At 38.9% G+C, this 15,614-nt stretch overlaps 1 protein-coding gene across 9 annotated transcripts in view; it reads right to left on the bottom strand.

Moving 5' to 3' along the window:
- Nucleotides 1-15,614, bottom strand: part of PPFIA2 (PTPRF interacting protein alpha 2) — a 320,885-nt gene that overhangs the window by 18,110 nt on the left and 287,161 nt on the right. For 6 of the 9 annotated variants that reach the window (XM_048502302.1, XM_048502308.1, XM_048502304.1 and 3 more), the window contains 4 exons: nucleotides 6,807-6,815; nucleotides 4,370-4,451; nucleotides 2,451-2,651; nucleotides 783-845 (listed from right to left, as the gene is read on the bottom strand). In XM_048502302.1, coding sequence (XP_048358259.1) covers nucleotides 783-845; nucleotides 2,451-2,651; nucleotides 4,370-4,451; nucleotides 6,807-6,815 — 355 coding nt within the window. The remainder of the gene's footprint in view (nucleotides 1-782; nucleotides 846-2,450; nucleotides 2,652-4,369; nucleotides 4,452-6,806; nucleotides 6,816-15,614) is intronic. The other 3 variants (XM_048502311.1, XM_048502306.1, XM_048502307.1) reach the window with 1 other exon arrangement.

Genomic DNA, 15,614 nt, shown 5'->3' with positions numbered 1-15,614 from the left:
GGATGAAGGAAATAAGGATGTAAATACATAATATGCCCAACACAACTACATAATATGCCCAACTCAAGGGTGTCCACCTAAGTTGCAGTCAGACATGCATCAGAGAAACTCACCTTAAAAAGCTCTTGTTTACTCTGTGCTGTGAGGGAACACTACAAGGAATATGAAAGAGCTTCTGCTTTCCCTTCCATCCCACGTTTGCCAATGAAAAGGGCTATGCTGGGGGGAGGGGGCTTTTTGCCCCTTTTCTCTTGCCATCCATCTTTGAATTAGATAAAAGGACAAAAGCCCCGCTGCCCTTTCTGCTGTTAAAAGTGGGATGGGAGGGATATCGGAAACTCCTCCTCTCCCAAACAATGTTCTCTTACAATCTCAGGGGAACAAACACTTGTAAAGGTGAGCTTCCCCAGTGTACATCTGACTGTGAGTCCAGTTGTGTGCCTGTGACCTGAGATTTGTCCACTGTATTGTATAGTTGGACCCTAACACAAGAGAAATAAGTTTCTGTAGAATCTGATAACCTGGGACTTCAGCTATTTCCTGGAAGAACTGGCACGGTATTGGGCACTATGTTTAGGCATCCTGGAGGACCATGGCATAACCCACTGAATGTTTTTGCCCCTCTGCCAGGGAAAGTGCCCCAGAGAGGGCAAATCCACCAGTGTGGGCCCATCCTGCGGCTAGAAAGTGATTCACCCACTCCGCCCCCACTCAGATTGAACCATTAGTGCATTTTGACACTGAAATAGATAGGAAAATTGTTATTAATGGAAAAGTCTCACCGTTTTGGCTGGAGCTGCCAGATTTTCCATTTCTTCATGGGTCACCCAAACATTGCCTGAGGGCTATTGACAATACCCACAGGCAGGCAGGTAGAATCCACATTAGGTAAGCAGTGTTAAAGAAGAAAGGCAGCAACACTGTAAGTTAACAGCATACAGCATCACAATGAGCAAACCATGTCCTTGCCTCAGTTGAGCTGCATCTAGAGATGACTTTAGACAGCTGTTTTCATCTTCCTGTATTTGAAATGATGAAATTTGGCTTATTCAGATCTGGAGATAATTCCAGAGTGACAGCCACGTACGTCTGTTGCAGCAAGAAATAACCAGAAGACTGCAGCACCTTAAAGACTAGCAAAATTTCATTCCAGCATAAGCTTTCATGGACAAGGGCCCACTTCTTCAAAAGCAATCAGTGGATCATTGCTTTGCTGTCATTTTATGTAGAGTCAGGGGGACATAAAATTTTGGACACACTGGTTAAAATGTAATCAACCACAATTAAAATCCAATCAAGAAAAATAGTCAGACCCATCACTAGTTACTCTAAGCTACTTAATATCTACAGAAACTGAGGTTTCTAATATGAAAGAGATTCTCATGAAATATATATAAAGAAATGTCACAGTTTCCAGATCCATCTATTACCACTTTGCTCAATTGCAATAATTAGGTAAAGGCTGTGCTTCTGAGACCCATAATCTAGATGTGGGGGGCATTATAGCTTCTGCAATTATCTCCCACTCATACACACATAGGTAACAGTAGCCACATTAGCAGGAGTGTGAGTTGTGCAATGTAAATATCCTTAAATATGCACAGCAAACAGGAACCTGCATGTGGCCCTTTCAGTGAAAGTATACAAGATGGCTTCTTTCTTGTATTCCCTCAATTCATCCTTTCGGCTTCTATTTCTGTGTTCTTCATAGCACATAGACCTGTAGCGGCTCCACTTCACGATAAGCATGAACAGTGCATGATTTGATTTTGGTATACATTCTTGATGGAGCATCTTCATGCATGCCAGAGGAATAGGTTAGAATTTATCCTACTTTTGTATCTATTTTGGAGGGAAAAGCTTTGAAATAGAAGGTCATTAAGAAAAATGAAAGGGTAGTTCTTTAGGAGACATGTGAAGGAGGGAAATTTCTATCAAATGAGTCATGACTGCAAAAGGTTTGTAATGAATAATACATTTACACAAGGGTATCCCTCCAAGTCTAGAGAAAAAAATATTTCCTATTTTAAAGAAAGATAAAGGTTGATTTGTTTTCCAATGGATTCCACCAAACAACATTGCATTTCAGAGTGACCACTGGCATTTTGCTTAAAGAGAATTTGGAGGGGATTTGAGAGGAGATGTTTTGAGAATATTTTTCAATGGAAAAAAGGGGAAAAAAGGACTGGCTGCAAACCAGATCTGAAATCATGGTTTGAAGAGAATTTGAAAAAAAGCGAATACAAAGCTATGATTGAGTCTTGTCTCTTTAGATTCTCTGCTTGAAAGGTGACAAATGTCAAGGTGACAAACAGAACTTTCACCATATTTTTGCAGTGTTACCCAGGTTAAAGCTCTTACTATGGTCATGTGTTATACACTGTGCTATATGCACATAGTATTGCTGTATTCTTATGTAACATTAAAAGTTGTAGATGACTATGACTCACTGTTCTAGATGTTGGAGGAGCTGATGGGCTTGTGAGAGAGACCATCTCCTGGATTGCCAGACGGAGCTTTAGACGATGGAGAGGGTTGCTAATTCCAATTTCTCTCTGAATCTCTGTATCAGATAAGGCAGACATAATGGCACCACTTTTCACATTTGCACGGCAAGCAGCAACGTACCAGGCAGGCATTCCTAGCCACAACTGTTGAGTGAAAAAAAACCACAACTAGTTAAATGATAATGCCAATCCACCTAAAATTTTATTAGAATTGGTATTGAAAGTAAGTTGCAACAAAATAGGCATTTTGTGGAAAATTTTCTTAAACTCTGGTGATTTTTTTAGGGGGAAGTGGCTTTGGAGGCCATTTTTTCAAGATGTTACTGTAGAGAGAAGCCTCAATACACATTCAAGCAGTGTAGGTACCTGTCACACTCCTCCTGGGAGGCTATTCCAAATCAGTGGGGTAGCAACAGAAAAAATATAACTAATGAGCAAGGGGCTGCTAGGCAAGCCTGTAGTAAGGAATAAAATGGCAGTACAGGTTCTTATTCGGATAGATGGTGCTTCAATTATTTGAGCCCCAGGTAATTCCTTATTTTCTCCAACACATTATCCATGTATAAATTAATACAGCCTGCTTTCCCATTCTTGAAATTCTTAAATTATTAGGAAAGTTATCTGGAAATGCATATATTTAGATTTAAAGATTTGATTACTGAGTCTTCAGCCCACATTTTTGCTGTATTTAATTTTTCAGAAACTATGTGCAGTCATGTTAGCTGACAAAATAGCATTGGGAGAGTTCCAACCTCTGTGAAGTAAATGATGACTTACTACTGGAGTACTGCTTAAGATTTAAGTTTTCAACATTCAAAAGTTACAAGCAAAGGCAATCAGAAATAATACACTGAAAATTAAGACATTTGTAGTAGCACTGACTGGGAAAATGCCCTGAAGTTTCAAAGGGCAGATGGAGATCTTTTCATGGCAATTGCTCAGTATAATATCCAGAAAGCCATTTCATGTTTTATTACAGTTCAGGGACACCAAAATCTGGAGCAGTTCCAGACCAGGTTTTACTTATGGTTCTGGGTAAGCTGGCTAGGCAAGTTTCATGAAGAACTCTGGTAAATCTTGTGTCCTCTCCTTTATTTATTCTGAATGAAGTTACACACTGTTTATTTAAGAAGACTCCTGAGTGAGTGTGGCATCTCACAGACAGCCTATATGAAGATAACATTGTGTGACGCAAACGCTGTTAATATGAACAGGATCCATGAGAATCTGTCTTCCCAATCTTCCTGGCGTATGGCACACCTTGTATTTGCTGTAACTAGTTGGGCAACACACTAGTAGCTAATATGAGTAGCTAATAGGCATTTAGTTTGCTCTTGTGTTTGCAACCTTTTGATTCAGGCATACTGGCAATGCATAGTGGATTATGGTTCATTTCTCCACAACTAGTCTGTCCTCTACTGGTTTAAAACTGTAGTGTAAACTCATTTCTTATTTGTTTACGCTTATGCACTTCTTATTTATTCCACATCATTTGCTTTAGCCATACATTTCTTTGGCAATTCTATATCCATGCAAGAAACAATAGAATATAACATTGCATTCTATATCCATGACTTTTACCTCATGGACCACATATTATTACGGTATCATGAATTTTATGCAGTTAGTTTTCATAGTGAATACTTCAACAGTACTTTCCAATAAATCACTTAATTTGTCATAATACTACGTTGGAGTCTGTGTCTTCCTACTGGCAGATATGTACCCATCAGGTGGTACACAGCAATAGCAGCAGAGGCTTCCTGCTTGAAGAGACTAAATTAACACCTTACTTGAAAGTGTTTTTAGATATGATAAAATCAGTTGCATGCACCTTTTCAAACGACTTTCCAAGAGCTTACCTCTAGCCATGAAACCACTGTAGGCCCATCCCACTGAGCAAAAGGTAATCCCTTCCTTCGAGCTTCTTCCAGAAGTTCATGCCTGGAAGTGCATCACAAAGTATTACATATTTTAGAAATGAACACCATAGATTCAATGATGTTGCAGCAAGCCAAAGAAATTGAATACATATTAGTATCCATCATTTTTCTATTGAACTGCTGAGATCTTAGAAGAATGTACTCACTACATGATAGAACAATTTATCCTTTATTAAAAATTAAGTATTTAAATGTATTGTCAAAGGATTTCACGGCAGGAATCACTGGGGTGCTGTGTGGTTTCCGGGCTGTGTGGCCGTGTTCTAGCAACATTCTCTCCTGACGTTTCGCCTGCATCTGTGGCTGGCACCTTCATCCTCTGAAGATGCCAGACATAGATGCAGGTGAAACATCAGGAGAGAATGCTGCTGGAACACAGCCACACAGCCCGGAAACCACCCAGCACCCCACTAAGTATTTAAACTTGAACAAAATCAGAGCCAATACTGCTCTTTAAATAAAGATTTTAAGACAGGTTGTGTGAAGAGGTTGTTCTGGTTATAGTATCAGATTCACACTTGCCTGACAAGGACCTTTGATTTCTGGATAGGAAACTAAAAGGTTTTGAGTAAATTACTCAAGGAAGCTAGAGGCCAAATGGTAGATCGGAGAAGCTGATTTACAGCAGGGGAGGAAAAGGAGTTTACCTGAGAACCAAAAAGAGGGAAAAGGGAAATTCTGGTCCAGGCCAAGCAGGAGAAAGCAACTCCTGATTCCAGGTCTGAAACAAAACCTGCATGGAGTGATGCTAGAACTGAGAAATCTATGTATTAGAATATTTCTTGTTTTTTAAAAAATAAAATCTTTGGAAAACTCAGCAGTTTTGCGTATCTGGAAAAAGAACCCAGGATTTATAAGACAGGTGATGGACCCCACATCCCTGACCTACTGCCACCATGTCAGTACTCCTTAAAGCAGCTTTAAGCATCACTATTTTACCAAGTACAGAATATAAGGTTCTCATGTGTAATTGCTAAATATGTTGTTTATGAAACAGCCCTAAAAGACAGGTCTCTTACACTATAGGAATTCCTGGAAAAATATTTAACAAGCTGCACAACATCTCAGCTGTGTTTTTTTCTCCTTACAGATACCTATGAGGTTTGGGCATGGCCAGAGATGCAAGCCCTTGAGTGCAAGATAAGAATCAAGAGTCAATGAGCCAAGAGCACATGGCTTGCAGTTGGTACCTTATGTATTTCATTTATAGTCCACCTTTCTCAAAGAGACTTGAGCTGCGTGTACTTACCTGTACAGTCACTTATGATAAATAACCATCTACATGCTCAATTAAGAAACTTGTTCAAAAATATAAAAAGTTAGGGAAGTTTTGTTTAAACAACCAGTTTGCACAAATAATACTGAGGGATATAAATGTGCATGTATACACTACAGGATGGTGAGCTTTACTTCTTTTTCTAACAGTATATATTTAGTAGTTTGTAATGTAGTTTGTAATGAGTATCCAACAGAAAGAATTACAGCTTTGAATTATGATAAGAATTACTGTTCCAAGTTGAACAACAAATCATGATGAATCCCACAGTTTGCAGAATGCATGACCTCACACTCTTATACAAGCTCTGCTATATACAATTAAGTCTCTCTGGACATTTAAGGTATAATAAACTTGAACCACATTTTAATTTGCCCATTTATATTGATATGTTTTAATATTAAATGATTAATGGACTCCTTTTGTTCTCACTAAACCAAGAGATAGTACAGATAGTACAGTCTTCTCACTCGAAAGCATAATATCACACTCACTGAAGTGCTAAAGTTCATATAATTTGTGGTTCATGGTAGGATTTATATAAGCCTGATGAGGGGAGTCTTTTGATTTAAAGTTTCTTAAATTTTCACAAGAGAAACAATTCTGAATCATTTTTGCCAAATTCTGAATAGCAATAAAATATTTTTAAACTTGCAAATTAATTGAATAGGCAAGAAATGAAAGCAAGAGTGGAAAAGTCAGCACAAAATCTAGTTGTTCTGAATGCAGCTCATATAAAACAGCTGAATGAGTAAAATTCTAATGAATGAGTAAAATTCTAAATCTATAGCACACAGGCACAACAACACCTTTGTAACTTATTTCAGGTGTCTAGAATTTAACTCAATTCATTGTATATATAATCACTGGGTAAGAAGAAATATGAGTACACCTTGAAAAGGCCTCAAATATTGCCCAGCTTAGACTATTTAAATTGAATTTAACTTTCCCGAATAAATCTGCAACATAAAGTGGTTATATAAAGATAAAGAAATAATAATAAAAGTAGGAAATAAAATAAGAAATTCAAACATGGTGCTGAAAGTGATCATGATCAGCAGCCATTGTGGTTTAACTTACCCAGATGTGCTTTTCATGAGATGAAGAGAGATGGATGGAAAAGAAAAGCACACAAACATTAATGAATATATGTCAATCCATAAAGGAAATTATATGATAGATTAAGAAAATAAAGAAAAAGCATAGCAAGAGTGGCATTTTTTAGAAAAATGAAATGTTGTATCTCCCTCTTTTAAACCTAAAGACAACTGAACCCATATCCCCACACAGAGTAAATGCATTTAGCTAGTGTCAAATTACAAACACTTTGTTGAGCTTCTTCTTTTAGGGGGCTCAAGAAAATCCAGCCCAGTATCCTCCCTTCCCCAAAGCACCATGAATACCTAGTCTCTAAGGCATGTATATTTGTCTGTCTTGATTAAGATTGCGGAATCTTGTAGAGGGTGGAGGAAGAGGCAGGCTATGGCCATTGCACAGAATAAATACTGTCTTGGTAGATGTTAGTACAGTTAGCATATAATGACTTCTTATGAGCTCTTACACAAGAGAAACAGTCATAAAGTCTATGCCACAATAGGCTATAATGAATAATGGACTATTAAGAGTAGTTAAGAGGCATGACATAATAAAAGTTCTTAAGGGCTCAACAAATGCATCTGCCCTCAAGGGTTGCATTAATTTCTGTAATAATAAAAAATAGATGGGTAGTAATCATAGTTTAATGCAATTAATATAATTTGATTTGTTTGTAAAATTGTGTGTAATTACAAGATGTATTCAAAGCATTGCTTTGTACTTGACATTAGCAAAATTATTATTTTTGTTAAAAATAAATGAGCTGAACAAATCTGATTAAAAAGTCAACAACATTCAGGTGAACCTGATAGCATGGAGGTGTTATGAAGTTTGCCATATTTTATACCAAGAAGTTGCTGTAGTGGTTACAATGCTCCACACCCAGCAGCTTTATTTGCAGAGACTTCTATTCATAAAAACCACACATTCAGCTAAATTTCTTCTCCAATGTCCAGCTTGGGCTAACACTCACAGAATTTCTGAAGGAATTCAGAACAGCTGTGCCACAATCCATGTACAGAGCAAACTAAATAAAACACAGCACACAGCAATTCAATGGATAACTGAACATAATCTAGCCTAACTGTGATCTGGACCCACCCACCCCGCCGCCGCAAGGATTTGCAGGCTTTTGTAAGGACAGATGGTGAGTCCATCTTGCACCCATCTGGCTAACATGAAAACAGAACTATAGTGGATTCTACACAGCACAAATAAAACATCTTTAAAGCATTATAAGAACTTCACACAGGTCTTTTGCCCAAAATGAGTTCAGTCTGCTATATTTCTCTCAATCTGGGTTTTACAAAATTCACTAAACTAGCAATCTTTTTTTTCCAACCTAGGTTGAAGACAATCCGTTTGCTGAATGAAAGCCAGCAGGCAGGAAATACTTTATTTCTGCCACCCAAACCTCATACTTATGTTTCTGCAACTGGCAGCCACAGAGGCAAAGCAGGGCAAAATGATGTCCCCCACATCCCCCTTACCTGGGCCGGCAGCCTGGTGGGGCTGGGTTGAGGGGCGCCCTGTGGCAGCTCTGCTAGGTCGCTCCTTCAGCCTCCGCCAGCCTGGCTGGGCCGGGCCCGGCCAAAGGAAGATGGGTGGAGGGGGTGAACAGGGGCCCACCTGGGGCATTTGTCCCCACCCCACCCCATGGTAGCTACACCACAGGGCAGCCATCATTTTGTGTGCTGCAGAAGATTCTCCATGGAGAATCCCCACCAAGGTTTCCTCTGCTTAACATTCATCTGTTTGCTATTTCACTATAAAAGGTAGATGAATAAAGTTTGTTTAGCCTAGCGATCCCATGCATGTGTAGTTTTTCCTGTTTTTATTTTGAAGGGTAGGCAGTGGTGGGATTCAGCAAGTTTGCACCACTTTGGCAGAATTGGTTGTTAAAATGGTGCTTGTAAATAACCAGTTGTTAAATTATTTGAATCCCACCACTAAGGGTATGTCTGTGAAGCTACAGTGACACGACTATTTGAAAGAAAGAAAAGAAAGAAAAATAACATGTGAAAGGATCACTAGGCTAAACAAACTTTATTTATCTTTTTACAGCAAAAACACCCATGGATGAGGTACAAGCAGAGGAAATCTCCATGGGGAATCTCCTGTAGCACACAAAATGGTGGGCGCCACTGTGGCACTGACAACAACTCCATGCAGCAGGTGGGAAAAAAGATCCATTTTGGCTGACAACACTTCTGTTCTCCCAAGCTGTGGGAACACAAAATGCCCGAACGGATCTTTTTATAATGCCTTAATAATAATAATAATAATAATAATAATAATAATAATAATAATAATAATAATAATAATAATAATAATAATAATAATAAGCCTTTATTTGGCATAACAATAATCATAACACAATAAAAAACCTGAGATAAAAGGTATACAAATACAAAGGTTTAAGATAGAATATAAATTATTGATTGTGCATCACCTCCAGTAAAAATTGTGCAACCAATTCACAAGTTTCATTGTCAGAATTGTCCAGAAGAAAAGGAAGTCTACCTGATTCTCCCATTTTCACTAAGGTGTAGCCTAGAAAGAATATCTTGGAATATTTTGATCTGATACTTGAAGCAGATTTAGGGCAGCAAAGCAGTTGATGTGCCTAATGTTTCAATTTGTTGTTCACCACAAGAGCATACCCTTTCGCTCGACTTTCCAAGAGTTGTTAAATCTACCATGCAATAAAAGCCGAGGAGCTTGGAAAAAACATTGGAAGCTGAAGCAAGTGTGAGGGGCTCTTCTCTACATTGGATTAGTCAAAAAATACAAATGAGGAGCCATCCTGTTTTTGATATAGGGGTATTGAAAGAAAGATGTAAGTGGGTGAACAAAGTTTTCATAGCAGCCCTAAATAAAATTAATCCAGTGTGTTAAACTTTCCAACAATTTTTGTTTTAACAAGTTGTAGGATCTCTGAACTAGATAGCGGAAAAAGCGAGTCGAGAGATATACCAAGTGGATTCAAACTTTTCTTTCCCTGATCAGAAGGGAGAACCAATGCGGATTAGCCTGAGGTATCAGACAAAAGTAGGTGAATCAGCGAGTGCTCATCTTATGCTGTGAGAAATGCAGGCGGAAGCCAAAATTTAAAAGCTCTCAACCAAGCCCTGCCAGGCTAATGAATTTTTATTCTGGTTCTAAACAGAGTGGGACACATCACGATTTGCGCTACTATTTTGGCAGGCCCATAATTTTACTGGAAAAAATTTGGATTGGACCCCAGTATTCAAGGAGTCATCAACTGCTTGGAGCCAGATATAAGGTACTCCATAAAATGGCCTACTCGGGCAGCTATTATCTTAGAGTTAAAGATTTTTTTTTAGTGCTGCTGGGACAAGGGAGTGGCCCTTTCCATAAAAGAAGTGCGTGCAATGGCAGAATAACTGATGGTAGCAGCTTCGCAATAGCAGCTTTTTTTGTGGGAGTAAACTACAGGAGAGGGAACAAGAAAATGTAATTCCAAGATATTTGTATTGGTTAACCTGCTCCACTGGCACTTGCTATTAATTGCCCAGTTATGTTTTTTTTTTTGTATTGTTTTGGCAAAGATCAAAATCTTGGTCTTTTGATAATTGATATGACTAGTCTGTTATCATGTACAGTAATTGCCCACATCTATTCAGCAGAAGTCGACTTAAGTGCAACTCTTTTAGCTGAGGATAGAAGGATGGTATCATCAGCATATATAGAAGTATTGGAATATGCCTTGAAGGCCTAATTTAGGGGCATGGTTTGTTAATTTCCAATAGGAGGCTGATGGAAAGGTCACTCAAAATAAATTGAAAAGGGTTGGTGCTAACACACAGCTGCTCTTGCCTCACACACCTTTAAAGGTAGAAATAGAATCAGTCATGAGACCTTTCACGTGAGCACTTTAACTCTGCAGTTTGTGTTGGTATAAAAGTTGCCTGAGATTGTAGAAAAAGAAGTTTATTGTCTATTCCTTGTGTAGCCAATTTTATTTCCAAAGGCGTTCTCTAGAGACTGTGTCAACAAAGCTGCCTTCTCAAATCAATGAGAAGGCAGCATAAAGTTTGCTTCTTGGACTTTTGGGTATTCCATTAACCAAAATCACGTAAGAAGCATATAGCGCATCAGGTCTAACGTGTGGATTTCCCCTCGTGTAGCCCTATATTTGCTCTAGGCCAATGATGTTTCTGATGAATGCGTCCAGGCCTGTAGTTTGGAGTAGAAGTGTCTTAGCATATATTTTCCCAATGACTGATGTCAAAACTAATTGGGTGGAAGTTGCTTGGGATCCGATGGAGTCACCTTTTTTTATAAATAGGTATTTTAATGACTGCAGATGAATAGGAAGAGCTTAGGAATGAGGCCTGAGTCATTGATTTGGGTGAATAAGATAATGGCCAAAGGGGGTGCCCACCCACTCTATATGCGAAACTTCAGTATCTCACAAAATTATATCTGGGCCAAGAAGAGGCTTTATGGGGTTTCAATTCCAGTTATTAGATCCATGGATTTCCTGAGTTGTAACAGGAGGGCCATTTGGAAAGCTTTGATCTAATGATGGAGATGGATGATAAATGTTACTGGTCTCTTCCTTTTCTGGAACAGCCAAGCCCATGAAATGAATCTATCCAAAACCTCAGGGAGAATAGAAGAAAAGCATTACTCATTTTATTGGAGTCAAGTCTGTTTTGTCCAAGGCCCAAAAAACTGGTTCTTGAGTCACTGGAGATTACAACGATTCGATAAGCGATCCCACTGATTCTGTATACTGGTTTCGACCTGTTTCTCTCTTTCATTTAAAGAATGAAAGAGTAGTTTTATATTGAAGACTAGCTGATTAGCAGCGACACAGGATTTCTAAATCTCTCTTGAATTGTTGGTAAGATGCCGCGAATTAGTTTGTTTAATTAATTAAGATGCACGTAATTAGTTTGTTTTAACTTTCTTTGTCAAACCAGGGGGGCACCTTCCTAGTGCTGTATGGTAGGTTTCTGTTTAACTTGGACTTTTACTGAGGGTTAGTCTGTGGAAATGTCCCTTAAAGATGTTATATTTATGCTATGCAGAATCCATCTATTGCTGTTTTCTAGGAAGTAAAGCAAAGACCTTCTGACTTGAGGAAGGAGAAGGAATCCATTCCCCTTTATTTCAAACAGAGAAATTCAGTGATCTGGCATCCAGATCTCTGTAGAGTATAGCCAGAAAGCATGTTTTTTGACTTCTGGACACCAACTGCTCAACCCTGGGAAACTTAAGTGGGCAAGTGGCACCTAAGGTTGCCAACCAGCAGGAAGGCCTACCAATCTCCTGGTATTACAACTGATATCCAGCCTAAAGAGACAAGTTCCTTTGGGGAAAAAAGGTTCTTTGGAGGGCAGACTCTATGGTATTGTGCCCTGATGAGGTCACCCTACCCAAACTTCCAAATCTCTATGAATTTTCCAAGCTGGAGTTGGCAATCCTAATACAGTCAACTAGTTACTCTGGGTATTAAAGAAGTTCACTTTGTTTTCCAGTACAAAATATTTCAACCATAGAGACAAAGAAACACCACCCTGGATCCATAGAAACCAATAACCAATGTCAGTTGTCAGCTGAATACTGAACATTCCAGTTTTGTGTTGCACTGGTCTTTATTTCTATGAACGGCTCTTAAAGCTTTTCAAGACATTTTTCAACCTGTTAAGCTGGTTTCTAGTTGGAAGTTATTAACCCATAAAGAGGTTTTCTGCTATCTCCAGTGCAAAACCCCTTTCACTCACAGGGTAGGATTAATACAAATTTGAGCCAGGGCCTTTTGAGTAGTAGCCCTATTGAATCAGCAGGGTTGTCAGGCCATGCCTGACAAATGGTGAGAGGTTTGGGGTCATGGCATGAAGGGTCCATGTAACATCAGTGAACTTGCTACATCACTTCCAGGTAAAAACCCAGAAGAGACAAAAGGAAGCTCTAGTTTTCAGCAATTCCTAGTGCTATCCTATGGCACTTCCAGGTTTTAGCTAGTAGTGACATAGTGACATCAATTACATCTGTTTTTGTTTCATTTTTCTCTCACTACCACTCAGAGCAGCAGCAAGCAATGGGGACACCCAGTGAGAGGCCCTCTGTCACACTGGGAGGCCTGGCAAGCCTAACCCAAAAACCTGACCTTGAAAGAAATTTTGGCTACCTCTGTTCCAAATTTAATAGTCAGAATTTTTTACATTATAAAATTAAACATTAATAACATTATAATTAAACTTGTATTTGTAAAATATATTTATAGAATAAAAAAGAGCAACTACAGTAATTAGAAATATATTGCTATATGGCAAAAGACTGAATGTCAGAATGATTACATAATGATATGTGAGAGCCCGTTATTTTAATTTACATACTTTTCAATTTCATTTTTGAATACTAAGTCCATTAAACCTCCGTAATTGAGCATGACTCTAACAAATCACTTTCAATCAACTGTAGATGTATTAGATTTATGATCTATTAATCTGTTAATTTGTTACATATGCTCACATATCAATGGCTGCTGTATGAGATAGATGAGACATTTCATATGGAGTTCATTCTATACTTAATAGCAAGCAATCACACAAACAAATGTTTATTTCATTGTAAAGCTTCTTTTCAAATGCTTGAAGCAAGGGGCTATGACACTGCTTGTAAACCACTGATGCACCAGCAACTTTCCCATTTTAAAGGCTAAGCAACAGCTGGAGTAATACTCAGCAAAAATCCCAATCCCTAAAGAGTAGCAAAGAGTCCCATGGCACAGAATGGCAAATTGTAGTACTGCAGTCAAAACTCTGCTCACAACCTGAGTTCAATCCCAACAGAAGTCAGTTTTAGGTAGCTGGCTCATGATTGACTCAGCCTTCCATCCTTCCAACGTCAGTAAAATGAATACCCAGCTTGCCTGGGCAAGGCAATGGCCATAAACACAGTCTGCCTAGTTGTTGTGGGTTTTCCAGGCTGGGTGGCCGTGGTCTGGTTGATCTTGTTCCTAATGTTTTGCCTGCATCTGTGGCTGGCATCTTCAGAGATGTATCACAGAAAGAAGTCTGTTATACCCTTTGTCCAGCGAGAAGCGAATGTTTAGTGGGGTATATATTGTCCATGTCCCAGGGTGGAGAACCAATCAGTATGTGTTTGGGTGGAACTTGCTATGCAAAGGTGTGGTTGACTGCATTACTGGACTGAAGATGCCTGCCACAGGTGCAGGTGAAATGTTAGGAACAAGATCTACCAGACCACGGCCACACAGCCTGGAAAACCCACAACAACCAGTTGAATCCGGATGTGAAAGCCTTCAACAATACATAGTCTGCCTAGATAATGTAGTGATGTGATGTCACCCCATGGGTCAGTAATGACCAAGTGTTTGCACAGGGACTACTTTTGTCTTTAAAGACCCACAATTCTACAATCTAGAAAGAATGAGCACACAGAGAAAGAAATTGGATCAAGGTTTTCAATCCCAATCCTGAATTATGTGAATACTTTTAATGCTAGATATTAAAAAACTGTAGCCTGTATTATTATTATTATTATTATTATTATTATTATTTTGAATGGGGGTGTACTAGAGATAGGATGAAGAAGATAAGTTTAGATATATATCCCCTCCCCGTTTCTCTCATAGCCAAGGAGACTCAAAGTATCAGTTTACAAATTTCTTCTATTCCTCTCCCCATAACAGATACCTTATGAAGTAGGTGAGACTGAGAGAGTTCTGAAGAACTGTGACTAGGTCCAAGTCACCTAGCAGTTGGAGTGGAAAAAGTAAGAATGGGGAAACAAATCCAGTTCACCAGATAAGAGTCCACCACTTGTGTGGAGGAATGGGGAATCAAACTTGGTTTTCCAGATTAGATTAGTTCACCTTTTCTTAACCACTATACCATGCTGGATTAATATGTGGAGCAAGTCAGGGCATGTGGGTTCTAACCCTGCCAATTGATTCTCCTAGATTGCTGACAACAGGAGCTGAACACAGATAATTTCCAGAGTAAGTTTTTAGGAGAAAGTTTCAAATATAGCTAATGTCTATACAATTCACAGGCCAGCAGAGAGTTGAACAGCAGGTAGTTTTGGCATCAGCATACATTCTAGTGTTTCATAACTAAGTTAACAATTCAAAGCAGGAAAATTCAGATGGTCAGAAGGTATTTATCTAAAACAAAACAAAACAAAATACAAAAACAATACTATTGAGTTCATTTGTTTTTAGATTTTCCAGTAATGCTTAATTGGCAAAGCCCTAAAATAGTTTCTATATTTCTAGAACTCATCAACAAGACTTTTAACAAAAATAAGCACTGAGGCAATTCTCAGGTATGCTCTCACACACACAAACCATGAAAATTACACAAACCAGAATTCAAAGAATAAAATTACATTAAACAAGTTCATGTGTTTCAATATGGGGCAATTCCATACAGTAAGCCCCTCCATCCTTCATTAGACAGACTGTATATTTACCACGTTGCAGAAGACTTTCCCCAAAGGAACAGCACACTAGTGGCAGATTATGCACAAGGTGTTTGGTGTGTGATGAGGGCTGATGTCTGTTGCACAAGATTTCTTGTACGGACCTCTTTCCTGGAGCCCTGCTTTGACTTTCCATTCTTTCTGCAGCAAGCAAGATCACTTTTACCATGACTTATAATTTGCTTCACTGCCAGAGCATGGAGAGTTGACAGTGAGTACAGGTTTGCCCTGGAGATCTTTCCTCTGCCCACAGGCTTCCCTCTCCCTTGCTCTGCGATCCATACCTTCTCCCTCACCACCCCTTCCATGTTG

Source organism: Sphaerodactylus townsendi, linkage group LG06 (assembly GCF_021028975.2).
Source record: "Sphaerodactylus townsendi isolate TG3544 linkage group LG06, MPM_Stown_v2.3, whole genome shotgun sequence".
Taxonomy (NCBI): domain Eukaryota; kingdom Metazoa; phylum Chordata; class Lepidosauria; order Squamata; family Sphaerodactylidae; genus Sphaerodactylus; species Sphaerodactylus townsendi.
Note: the sequence above shows the minus strand (reverse complement) of the source record. Positions and strands in the feature narration are given on the sequence as shown.